Source organism: Bos indicus x Bos taurus, chromosome 18 (assembly GCF_003369695.1).
Source record: "Bos indicus x Bos taurus breed Angus x Brahman F1 hybrid chromosome 18, Bos_hybrid_MaternalHap_v2.0, whole genome shotgun sequence".
NCBI classification, from domain to species: Eukaryota; Metazoa; Chordata; class Mammalia; order Artiodactyla; family Bovidae; genus Bos; species Bos indicus x Bos taurus.
This window is the reverse complement of record NC_040093.1, coordinates 633,776-647,578: the sequence shown is the minus strand read 5'-3', so window position 1 is coordinate 647,578 and position 13,803 is coordinate 633,776. Positions and strand designations below refer to the sequence as shown.

General features: G+C 44.4%; 1 protein-coding gene across 1 annotated transcript in view; it reads right to left on the bottom strand.

Moving 5' to 3' along the window:
* The window catches only part of LOC113875905 (zinc finger protein 211-like), a 100,378-nt gene that overhangs the window by 2,807 nt on the left and 83,768 nt on the right, over nt 1-13,803 (bottom strand). Inside the window, exons 6-8 of the mRNA XM_027514604.1 lie at nt 12,413-12,503; nt 6,470-6,797; nt 323-449 (exon numbers count right to left, since the gene is read on the bottom strand). Coding sequence (XP_027370405.1) covers nt 323-449; nt 6,470-6,502 — 160 coding nt within the window. The 5' untranslated portion in view covers nt 6,503-6,797; nt 12,413-12,503. The remainder of the gene's footprint in view (nt 1-322; nt 450-6,469; nt 6,798-12,412; nt 12,504-13,803) is intronic.

The following is a 13,803-nucleotide window of genomic DNA, read 5'->3' as shown; positions in this document are numbered from 1 at the left end:
CTCATAAGATAAAGAATGTAAAGGGGAGAGGTGCAGAAAAGAAAGAAACATCCAGTTCAAGTTCTCTGCCAACACCCTTCATGAGAGCCTTGGCTGAGTGACATTTCAGCGCTATGTGAGAGTTTCATGAACAGCAGCCTGGGACACTGGTTGGATTTTTTGGCAGCACAATTAGAGGTGGCAGGCTCATGAAGAGGTAGCTTAGCCCAGCCCTGTTGACCCTAGTGCCTACCAGCCAGGCAACTGGGGAAAGGAGGCAGCACCTGTGTCTGAAGTGAGCAGAGTTGAGTACAAGGTACTGGGGCAGGTGTGAGGGCCTTACCCAGTGAGGTCACAAGCGCAAAGTTCTCCAGCATCACATCGTGGTACAGGCATCTCTGATTCTCATCCAGGAGACCCCACTCCTCCCAGGAGAAGTACACAACCACATCTTCAAAGGTCACACTGCCCTGCCATGATGGGGGAAAGATGAAATCACAAACTCTCCCAAAGACCACAACCCATCACTGACACATCGACCTATGCCCACCCTCTCTCCAACTCGGGAGATGAAACCAGACCCACTGTCTGCAAATGGCCCCACTGATCACTGGGGCCAGAAGTCACCAAGAGGAGGCACACAGGCAAAAAGACATGGCACAGCTGCCAGGCAATGTCCCTAACTTGTGGGCAAATCATGTACGTCTCCCACTGGGGCCCTGAGACTTACTCCTTCTGCAAATGCACATCCTTCTTAATATGGTACATCCCTCACATCTCTAGACACCACAGCCACATGTCCCAGGCCACCATCTGACCACCCCACAGCTTAAGTGCCTCTTTGGCATCCCTATAAATTATGGTAGTTCAATCATCTCCTACTTTACCCCAGGGGGGAGGATGGGATCATGTCCTATGGTTATAGAGATGACCAAACACAGGAGACCTAATGTTGGTCAGATGAGATCAACAGCAACGTATTAATCATCTACTCAGTCTGGGAGATGAGGAGACCACACACTCACAGAGCCAGAGTGGAGCTACATGAATGGAAAGAGTGAACAATGATCCTCCAGGGGCAGGCAGGGAACTGAAACCACCTGAGAAGGGATGAGCAGAAAGTCCATTTAATCCCTGTGAGAAAGAAGACTGTTGGGTTAGGAGACCTTATGTGTAGGAGCAGAGTGAGAAGAACCAGCACTCAGGCCATTTGAAGTCCTCATGGTTTCACAACACAGCACTTAAATAACACTGGCTTTAATCTTTAATTTTAGGCTTACACCACAACCTGGCAAAAAACATCCAGAGTATACTTTGACAATTCAAACAGGATTCAAATACTCCCAGGGACTTCTCATGACTTCCTGAGCTGCAGCAGCCCCAGATCTTTCTCTGGAGACCTCATTACTTAGGGGGCAGGTCCTTGCCTCAGACTCTGCATTCAGAACATGTCTGCTCTCAGACACACGTGGCCCTCTCCACTTCTGGGCTGCACTCTCAGCCATCACAACTTTCTTCTGTTCACCCAAGCCACATTCAAAGCTCAGCCCCATGCAGTGGACCACCCCCGGCCTTGTGACTCTTACAAATGACCACGTTTGCCCAGGACCTGGTGCCACTAATAGCACTCTCTCTTCAGGTCCCATGCATCACTGTGTCCAGTCCTCAGCTGTAAAGGCAGGTGGGCCAATAGCTACCATCCAAGTGCAAGGCCTCGCTGGGGGTGTCTAACCCCTGCCAGCCAGGCCCCATCCTTGGGGAACCCAGAGGGCACCTCCCAGGTACAATCACATGGGCTCAACCTGCACTTGTCAGTCCAATGCTGAGGATGTGGAATCATCAGCTCCCACTACCTCTCCACGTGCACATCTCTCATCTGCAGGCACAGCTGTCCCAACTCTCTGACTCATCACACAGCTTAAGAGGCCTCGATAAAGAGAACCCCCTACTGCTACAGCCCTGTGCAAGACCCAACCACCTGAAAGTGAAGTCACTCAGTCATGTCTGACTCTTTGTGACCCCACAGACTGTAGCCTACCAGGCTTCTCTGTCCATGGGATTTTCCAGACAAGAATACTGGAGTGGGTTGCCATTTCCTTCTCCAGGGGATCTCCCCAACTCAGGGATCGAACCCAGGTCTCCCTCATTGTAGGCAGATGCTTTTACCGTCTGAGCCAGGGAAGTCCAACCATCTGAGGCAGCCTAAAATCCAGGCCCCCCGCCTTGTCTGCCTCTGATCTGTGCTTCAGTCTCAGGCACCCAGAACCATGCATGGATCTTAAAATATACCATAGCCCTCTTCCCAATTTGTTTGCACTTTCCCCTTTGGGGTTCCCTGGTGGCTCAATGGTAAAGAACCTGCCCGCCAATGCAGGAGACATGGGTTTGATCCCTGGTCTGGTAAGATCCCCTGGAGAAGGGAATGACTACCAACTGTAAATATTGCCTGGGAAATCCCAAGGATAAAGGAACCTTGTGGTCTACAGTGGATGGGGTTGCAATGAGTCAGACACAACCGAGCATGCATGCACTGATGTACCCTACTATCAGAGCCCTTCTCTTTCCTACTACCATTATTGAAACATTTGCAGTCTCAATCTTTGGCTTATTAAGGATTAAAATTCACTGGTACTTTCCATGTGAGTTCCCAGTCTTCCCATACCCGAGTCCTAACTTCCTCTTACTACAAAGACACTAGTGGTTCGTGCTAATAACCTCACTTTAACTTAATTACCTCTTTAAAAATCCCACCTCCAGATACAGTCCCATTCTGAGGTCCTGGGGGTTAACACTTCAACTTAAAAACTTCAGGGAATGTAATTCTTCTCATTACATGGACACAAATGTTCCCATTCACCTCTAAACTCATCTAGCAGTGTGAGTGAAATACATCAGGCTCCATGGAAGATCACCACAAAGTTCTTGTGAGTCAAGAAAATGTTGAACAAGAGCAGCTCCAGTCTCAGGGTCCCTTTGCCCCAATTATTCCTGGGCCTCTGCATTCACCACAGTCCACTCTTCCCTTGGGAGTCTTGGCCACTTGTTAGACTGTCCCTTCCTCCCACAAATGCCATCTCCTCCAACCAGGTGCCCCAGAAAGAGATGCAGAATGACCTGTTCTTTCTGACCTGAGAGTAACATTACCAAGGGTGAGAATTCCCTTTCCTAAATGTGACACTGAGCTCCTTCCACCCAGTGGTCACCACCTATGTGGCTCTAATGCTGAACTGTTTCAGATTTCTACATTTTTATAACCTCCAACTAACTGGATACCTCCATTCTATATTTTCTGAAACACATCAGGCTCTTAAACATGGCCCAAAACAAAACTCCCGCTATCCTCACTGGAAATTGTTCCTACTCCCTTCACTGACTGCTCCAGCCCTGTGAATGGAGATCCCCATGTTCAGCTGTAAAGACAAAAACCTTAGGAGTCATCTGTGAAGAGGCCTTACAAATAAATAGCTGAGAAAACAAGCAAAAGACAGAGGAGAAAACAAAGATTTACCCTACTGAATGCAGAACTCCAGAGAAACAGCAAGGAGAGATAAGAAAACCTTCAATGAAACAGAGGAAAACAACAGAATGGGGAAGACTAGAGAGAACTCTTCAACAAAATTAGATATACCAAGGGAACAATTCCTGCAAAGATGGGCACAATAAAGGACAGAAAATGCTATGGATCAAACAAAAGCAGAAGAGACTAAGACGTGGCAAGAATACACAGAAGGACTATGTAAGAAAGATCTTAATGACCCAGATAACCACGATGGTGTGATCATTCACCTAGAGCCAGACATCCTGGAAGGCAAAGTCAAGTGGACCTTTGAGAGAAGCATCACTACGAACAAAGCTAGTGGAGGTGATGGCATTCCAGCTGGGCTGTTTCAAATCCTAAAAATGATGCTGTGAAAGTGCTGCACTCAATATTCCAGTAAATTTGTTTGGAAAACTCAGCAGTGGCCACAGGACTGGAAAAGGTCAGTTTTCATTCCAATACCAAAGAAAGGTACTTCCAAAGAACATTTGAATACTGTACAATTTGCACTCACTGCAGTATGTAAACTGAGAGCTTCCAGATGTACAAGTTGGATTTAGAAAAGGCAGGGGAACCAGAGATCAAATTGCCAACATCTGTTGGATCATAAAAAAGGCAAGGGAATTAAAAAAAAAAAATCTACTTCTGCTTCATGGACTACGCTAACACCTTTGTGTGAATCACAACAAACTGGAAAATTCTTCAAGAGATGGGAATACCAGACCACCTTACCTGCCTCCGGAGAAATCTGTATTCAGGTCAAGAAGGAACAGTTTAAACCAGACATGGAACAACAGACTGCTTCAAAACTGGGAAAGGGGGACTTCCCTGGTAGTCCAGAGGTTAAGAATCTGCCTTGCAATGCAAAGGATGCAGTTTGACCCCTGGTCAGGGAACTAAGATCCCATATGCTGACATGCCTTGGAGTAACTAAGCCTGAGCCGATTCACTACAACAGCAAAGACCAGATGCAGCCAAATGAAATTAAACAACAACAACAACAAAACTGGGGAAGGAGCCAAGGCTGTATATCGTCACCCTGCTTATTTAACTTATATACAGAATACATCATGTGAAGTGTTGGGCTGGATGAAGCACAACCTGGAATCAAGCTTGCCAGGAGAAATATCAATAACCTCAGATATACAGATGATACCATCCTGACGGCAAAAAGCAAAGAGGAACTGAAGAGCCTCTTGATGAAAATGAAAGAGGAGAGTGAAAAAGCTGGCTTAAAACTCAACATTCAAGAAACAAAGATCATAGCATCTGGTCCCATCACTTTATGGCAAATAGATCGGAAAACAATGGAAACAAGAGATTTTGTTTTCTTAGGCTTCAAAATCAATGCAGACAGTGACTGCAGGCATGAAATCAAAAGATGCTTGCTTCCTCCTTGGAAGAAAAGCTATGAAAAACTATGAAAAACCTAGGCAGTATATGTAAAACCTAGGCAGTATATGTAAAAGGAGAGACATCGGTTTGCCAACAGACAGAGCTAAAGCTATGGTTTTTCCAGTAGTCATTTGAGAACTGGACCATAAAGAAGGCTGAGTGCCAAAGAATTGATACTTTCAAACTTTGGTGTTGGAGAAGACTCGCGAGTCGCTTGGACTGCAAGGAGATCAAACCAGTCCATCCCTGGTTTGAAGGAATCAGGAAATCAGCCCTGAATATTCAATGGAAGGACTGATGCTGAAGCTGAAGCTCCAACACTTTGGCCTCTTCTGTGAAGAGTCAACTCATTAGAAAAGACCCCAAGGCTGGGAAAGGCAACAGAAGAGGGTGACAGAGAGGAGATGGTTGGACAGCATCACCAACTCCATGGACATGAGTTTGATGAAGCTCCAGGAGACAGTGAAGGACAGGGAAACATTGTGTGCTGCAGTCATGGGGTTGCAAAGAGTCGGACATAATTCAGCAAGTTAACAAAGATCCAACAACTTCACCTCCACAATTGTGTCTTACACACATCCCACCTGAACTAGTGTGGCAGCCTCCTCTCACCCTCCCACCTAAAATGGAACATGCTGGGCAGTGTAAGGAAAGGTCACCTCCATCTTATGGTCCAAATCTCCCCTTATTCCTACCACCTCCAAAATCAACACCCATATTCCAGGTCTGAGTCCTACCTCCCTGCTCTGTTCTCATCAGAAGGAGACTGACATTTCCCTGAATACTGCCAGGCCGGCTTCACCTTCAAGCATCTTGGACATACTGGTAGGTATGCCCGAGACCACTTCAGTTTACTGATCTCTGGAATGAGGAACACTTCCATATAGTAACCTCCGGCCTTGTCCTGATGCTTCTCCAGGGCCCTGACACCACATGGATAGGGCTGCCATCAGTGAGCCCTGGGAACCCTGCCTTACTGTGAAGGTTCCAAAGGTGCTTCAGCTGTTGTGGGAACGATGAGGTAGACGAAGTGGAGGCGGATGACCAGGGTGGAGCTTCATGGGCTCTGCTCTGCTCACCCCGGAACAGAGAGCCCTCCAGCTGCCTACACCCTGGGAGACTCAGTCCTCAGCCACAGGACTCAGTCTCCCTGTACTTCACTGTTACCAACCCTCTTAAGCTTGTTTTTCATCTAAAGACCTCCTGGGAAACTTCACGTTTCTCCTTTGCTGAAATTCTCCAATAGTCCCCAGGGATTTCAAAATGAAGAAATAACCCCTGAGCCTGCCAATCCAGGTGCCATTTAATTTTAATTCACTGTTCCCTAAAGAAACAGGTTTCCTGAATGCTCCCAGCTCAGTCCAACCTCCAAGCCGCTATACTCGTGGCGCCCTCTGCCCATCACCCTCTCCCACACGCCATCACTCTGTCAGATACAGGGCCCGACCTATGACCACCTCAACATCCTGGATCCCAAGGCTGCAGGTGTGTGAGCAGGTGCCCCACACTCTGGGCTTCAGTGTCTGCTGGGGTGAGGGCCCAGAGGACGAGGGTTACCTGATGCGGGTCCCTCAATGTCGCCGCCGCCATCGGACTCCGAGGTGGAGCAGCCTAGCGCTTCAGATCTGTCCCTGTGAAGCAGGCGCAATGGTTTTTCTTGCTCACGTCTCCTTCTCAGTCTGGGTCACCTTGGAACAGACCCAGTGTTCTGGAACCTCTGAGTAGGAAACAGATCGCCACTAGGAGGATGCTGGAAGTCCTGTCCCAACACGATGGTACACACAGAAATGCCCCTCTCCTGGACCTTCATTGGTTCCACGCTGATGTGCCTGTGTTGGCTCGGGGTCCTCTGGGCACTGTGGTTCTCACAGCAGTGAATAAAACACTGAATTAAATAAATAAAACAGTGATTTAAGCAGTGAATTAAAACTCTGCCTGCATGTACAGACTCTGCCCGTAGTGCAGGAGATACAGAAGATGTGAGCTCGATCCCTAGGTTGGGAAGATCCCCTGGAGAAGGAAATGGCTTTCTTGCCTGGGAAATCCCACGGACAGAGAAGCTTGGTGGGCTACACTCCATGAGGTCACAAACGAGTCAGACACGACTTAGTGACTAAATAACAGCAGTATTTTAGCTACTAACTGAATGTATTTTTAAATTAATTTTCTACTTTTGCTTGTGTGGGTCTTGGTTGTTGTGTACGGGCTTTCCCTAGCTGCAGAGAGCGGGGACCACTCTCTAGCTGCTCTGCACGGGCTTCTCATTGCAGGGGCTTCTCCTGTTGCTGTGCATGGGCTTAGTGGCTCTAACAGCGTGTGGGATCTTCCTGAAGCAGAGACTGAACTTACATCCCGTGCACTGGCAGGTGGGTTCTTACCCACTGTGCCACCAGGGAAGTTCCGTCTGCCTTTTTAATAAGTGGTAATGCTGTCTCAGTGATTCAACCTCGCTTCAAGAAACAAGAAGAAATATCTCAAAACTGCCAAACCTTACACCTAAAGTGACTAGAGAAAGAACAGTCCCCCTCAAGTTAGTATAAAAAAAGAAATTTTGGGGGCTTCCCAGGTGGCTCAGTGGTAAAGAACCTGCTTGCCAATTCAAAAGACACGGGAAGACCCCACATGCTGCAGAGCAACAAAGCCTGTGTTCCACAGCTGCTGAGCCTGTACGCTCAGGAGCCCGGACGCCGCGACTACTGAGCCCACGTGCTGCAACTACTGGAGCCTGCATGCCCAGAGCTCACGCTCCAACAGAAGAAAGCACAGCAATGAGGAGCCCACACACTGCAACTGGAGAGCAGCCCCTGCTTGCCACAACTAGGGAAAAAGTTCGTGCAGCAACAAAGACCCAGTACAGACAAAAATTTTTAAAATTAGAAAAAGAAATCATAAAGACCAAGGCAGAAATGTGTGAAATAGCAACAAAGAAAACAACAGCAAAGATCAATAAAACTAAAAGTTGATTGTCTGAGAAGATAAATAAAATTGATAAACCTTTAGCCAGATTTACCAAAAAAGAGGTGGTGGGGGGAAGAGGACTCAAATCAATAAAATTTGACATGAAAAAAGAGAAATTAAAACTGACACTGTAGGAATACAAAGGATCATAAAAACTACTGCAAGCAACTCTATGAGGATAAAATGGACAGCATGAAGAAATGGACGAATTCTTGGAAAGGTATAACTTTCCAAGATTGAATCAGAAAGAATTAGAGAATATGAACAGATCAAACAACATGTAATTCAATAGAAGGTATAATTAAAAATCTTCCAACAAAGTCCAGGATCAGGTGGCTTCACAGGTGAATTCTATCAAACTCTTAACAAAAACTGCAGAGAGGGGAATATGCCCATACTTGTCCTATGAAAGTCATCACTCTGACACCAAAACCAGAAAAGAATACCACATATAAAAAATTATAGACCAATGTCACTGATGAACATAAATGCAAAAATCTTCAACAAAATATGAGCAAACAGAATCCAACAACACATTAAAAGGATCATACAGCTTGACTGAGTGGGATTTATCCCGGGGATTCAAGGAAAAACTGGGATGCAATTAAAGAATATACACAAATCAATCAATGTATACACTATATTAATAAATTAAAAATCAGATGATCATCTCAGTAGATGCAGAACAAAATTCAACACCCAGTCATGGTTAAAAAAAAAACTTTTCCAGAAAATAAGCACAAAAGGAATCTACCTCAACATAATAAAGGCTGTATAAAGCAAACCCACAGCAAACATCATTTTCAATGGTGAAAAGCCGAAAGCACTTCTGCTAAGAGTAGGAACAAGGTAATGATGTCCACGCTCACCACTACTACTCAGCACAGACTTGGAAGTCCTAGACACAGCACTCAAAAAAAGAAAAAGCAAAGAAATATTAATTGGAAAAGAGGAAGTAAAAGTGTCACTGTTTGCAAACGATGTACTAGACACAGAAAACCCTACAGATGAAACCAGAAAACTACTAGAGCTCATCAATGAATCTTAAAGTTGCAGGATACAAAAGTAATGCACAGAAAGCTCTTGCATTCCTATGCACTTACAACAAAAGAACAGAAAGAGAAATTAAGGAAATAACCTCATTTACCATAGGAAGAAAAAGAATAAAATACCTAGGGATAAACATACCTAAGGAGGTAAAAGACCTGTACTCAGAAATCTATAACATACTGATGCAAGAAATCAAAGATGACACAAAGAGATGGAGAGAGATATCAAGTTCTTGGATGGGAAGAGTCAATATTGTGAAAATTACTAAAGTACACAAAGCAATCCACAGATTCAATGCAATCCCTATCACATGACCACCAGCATTTTTCACAAAATTAGAACAAAAAAATTTACCATTTGTATGGAAAGCAAGAAGACTCCCAAGAGCTACAGCAAACTACAAAGAAAAACGGAGCTGTAAGGATCAGGCTCCCCGCCCTCAGACTGTACTACAAAGCTATAGTAACCAAGACACCACGGCACTGGAACAAAAAAAATACAGATCGATGGTACATGACAGAAAGCCCAGTGACAAACCCACACATCTATGGGCCATCTAGTCTATGACAAGGGAGGCAAGAACACATACCGGAGAAAAGAAGTCTCTTCTATAAGTAGGGCCGGGAAAACTGGACAGAATGAAATTAAAACACTACCTTTAAAAAAAAAAAACAAGAAAAACACTACCTAACACGATACTCAAAAATAAACTTAAAATGGATTAAAGATCTAAAATGTAATACTAGCTTCTAAAAGACTCTTAGAGGAAAACTTAGGGAAAACACTCTTTGACATAAATCACAGCAAGACCTTTTTGAAGCACCTCACACAGTAATGAAAATAAAAACAAAAATAAATAAATGGGATCTAATTAAATTTACAAGCTTTTCCACAGTAAAGGAAACCACAAACAAGAAAAGATATCCCTCAGAATGGGATAAAATACTTGCAAACAAAGCAGCAAAGGACTAGTCTCCAAATACACAAATAGGGACTTCCCTGATGGGCCAGTGGTTAAGAATCTGCCTTGAAACGGAGGGGACGTGGGTTCAATCCTCAGTCGGGGAACTAAGACCCCACATGCTGCAGAGCAACTACGCCCAGTGCCACAAGCACTGAGCCCACGTGCCACATCAAAAGATCCAGCACGATGCAATGAAGACTCCATGTGCTGCAACTGGGACCCACATGAAGACATAAAAAGTTAAAACAAACCAAAACATAGAAACAGCTCACGCAGCTCAATATCAAAAGTCAAACAAATGGGCAGAAGAACTAAATAGACATTTCTTGAAAGAAGACATACAGATGGCCAAGAGGCACATGGAAAAATACTCCACATCACTAATTATTAGTGAAATGAAAATCAAAACTACAATGAGGTATCACCTCACATCAATCACAAAGGCCTTCATCAAGAAATCCTCAAGCATTAAGTGCTGGAGAGAATGTGATGAAAAGGGAACCCTCCTGCACTGTTAGTGGGAGTGTAAATGGATATAGTCACTATGGAGAACAGTATGGAGGTTCCTCGAAAAACTAAAAACAGAACTACCATTATGACCAAGCAATCCTGGGCATATGCTCTGAAAAAAACCTTAATTCAAAAAGATATATATATATATATGTGTAAGATAATGTTCATTGAAGCACTATTTACAATATTCAGGACATGGAAACAACCTATAGATGTCCATCAACAGATGAATGGATAAAGGTGTTATGTGTATTGGAGAAGGAAAATACGCACACAATAGAGTACTCAGCCATAAAAAGGAACAAAACTGGGTCACCTGTAGAGATGTAGGTGGACCTACAGTCTGCAGAGTGAAGTCAGAAGGAGAAAGACAATCATCCTAAGTATGTGGAATCTAGAAAATGGTACAGGTGAACCTACTGCTGCTGCTGCTAAGTCGCTTCAGTCGTGTCCGACTCTGCGCGACCCCATAGACGGCAGCCCACCAGGCTCCCCCGTCCCTGGGATTCTCCAGGCAAGAACACTGGAGTGGGTTGCCATTTCCTTCTCCAATGCATGAAAGTGAAAAGTGAAAGTGAAGTCCCTCAGTCGTGTCCGACTCTCAGCGACCCCATGGACTGCAGCCCACCAGGCTCCTCCATCCATGGGATTTTCCAGGCAAGAGGACTGGAGTGGGGTGCCATTGCCTTCTCCTACTGCCAGGGCACAAATAAGAGATGCAGACACAGAGAATGGACGAATGGACATGAGGGGAGGGGAAGGGGAGAGATCAGATGAATTGGGAGATTACATTTGACATAAATACACTACGTGTATAAAACAGAGAGCTAGTGGGAACCTGTGACACACCACAGAGAGCTCAGCTCGGTGCTCCATGATGACTTGGGGGGTGGGGGGATGTATGTATTCGTATGGCTGACTCACTTTGTTGTACAGCAGAAACCATCATGACACTGTAAAGTAATCACCCTCCAATTACCAAAAAAAGACAATGCAGTAGATTCAGGGCTCTTTCCTTAATGATTAGAAAACTGGGGTTATTAAAAAAGTTCAAAGCAGCATTGGATTTCAACCATCAAACTCCCCAAATCTGAAAAAGTCGTATGTTATTTAACTTCAGAGCAACATCTCTGAATAATTATTTACAAAACAGTTTTTGCTAGGGAACTGTTGACCAAATCCACCCGCCCTGGCCAGGCGCGCTTGCCTGAGTTGTCTCACAAAAGGAAGTCTCAAAAAAGAACATGTACTGCAGGACAAAACTAACCCGAAAACTAACTGGGAGACTCAGGGAAGGGCAAAAGAGGGAGGAGATGACCAACCCTCCAAAGACCTTCTCACTGGAACCCACCTCAGCTGAGAGATGTTCGTGTCACCAGGAAGGCCCCCGAGTCAGGCTATGGGCCAGGTGAGATGACTGGCAGGAGCCACACCAGAAGCTAACCCCATCACCAGAACACCTGAGACTGTGAGCCACGTCGCAGAGCAGTCCCCCTGGGTTTCCTTGCCCTCCTGCTCTCAGTCAGGGTGCCCCTTCCCAATAAAGTCTCCTGCACATGTGTCTTCTCAGACAATTCATTTCTGAGTGTCAGACAAGAGCCCACTCTTAGGCCATGGAAAGGGTCTCCCTTCCTTCAACAGATTCTTGTGTAGCCTACAACTACTGAATGGCTTCAACTGTTATTCAACAGTGAATGTAAAATTCCCAACAGATTAACTGGAATAGTTCACGAGATTATAAACATAAAAGGAAAGTTTATATTAAATACATGACTGAATATCCTAGGGGGAACTTTCTGAGCCCACATCTTTGGAAAAAGGTGTTCTCCCTACCCAGCAGACAGAGCAGAACATAGACACAGCGGTCAATGCTAATCAGCAAAAAGTGACAAAATGTTGAGAAACATAAAGACACAAGAAAGGTTTTCATCTGCCAGTGGCCTGGGTTTACAACCAGAGTCATCCAAAGGACAAAGACAGAAGTGAATAAGTAAGAAAAAGCCAAACATGCTTACCAGGATCAGGATGGTACACGTGGCTCTGACTTCATAGGCAGGTCCAGAAGGAAGTCTACTGCTGAGAATGTACTAGACTTACTGCTTGTACCTGCAAAGAACAAAGACAATGGAGGCATCAGCCCAGACGACAAGGCCCAAACACAGCACGTCAGTATCACAGACGCCGACAATCCTTCCTCTCAGTCTACCTGGAAAGCCCCAGGGAGATGTACACACATACCCACACCCCATATTGCTGTTTTTGCTCCTCACCACGCTAACAGGAATGTCAATCTACACCAGGAGTTTCAGGATCCAGTCTAGGAAACAGGAGAAGTCAGAGTAGTCAGTGGATGGAGCTAAGACTTTGATCCCAAAGAGGTGTGCATACAAAACTTAATGGCCTAGAAACTACTCAGGAGGCAAGTCATGCTGGGAGAAAGTCCCATATTCTTTCTATGTAAATAGAAGATGTGTTTACATCCAGCTTCATTCAATCCAAAAGCTGCCACCACATGATCCCTTTAGAGAAAGGACCAACTTGTTAGCAAAGACCAAGTGATCCAAAGAGGTCTCATCTCATGCCCAAATTGGAATTACAAAGTTATAGTGAGGAATTTCCAAGGATCCCAACCCAGTCTGAGTGAAGATAATAGCCAAATTAAAGTTAGTAGAAACTACTCCATCAATTTATAAAGTATGTTAGAGACTGATTTTATTTGAATCAGAGGAATCCGGTGACAAAGATAGTGGGTAATTCTAATACCAGAGAATTAACTTGGTCACATAACAAATCACTTTAATTTAATAATAAGAGCAATCTTTTGTAATAACAAAGCTATTTGGTATAGACTGTTTCATAGTAACAAAGAATAATCAACCTGGTATCTATCACTGAGAGACTAAATAAATCATGCTGCATCCTCATAATAAGCATTAGGTAGTCGTGGACATGATCAATAAATTTTCTCTACTGCTGAGCCTTCAGACCATAATTTACATTCCAGAAAAAGAATGCCATATTCAGAATATCTTAAGACAGATATCTTAATAAAAATATCTAATACATATTCTTACCTACTCTTACAAGTAAGAATATCAACAGTAAAAATATGTACATTCTTACTATATATTTAAGAATATCATATAGCAATACTACAAAGAACATTTATTAGTAAAGAGGAGAAGTGAGCACCAGGATTTAAGGCAGAAAAGGATAGGCTAATTCTACCACCCACCAAAAAAATATGTCCTTTTCATCATAGGGGACTGGAATACAGAAGTAGGAAGTCAAGGGATGCAGGCAAGTTTGGCCTTGGAGTATAAAATGAAGCAGAGCAAAGGCTAACAGAGTTTTGCCAAGAGAACGCACTGGTCATCACAAACACCCTCTTCCAACAACACAAGAG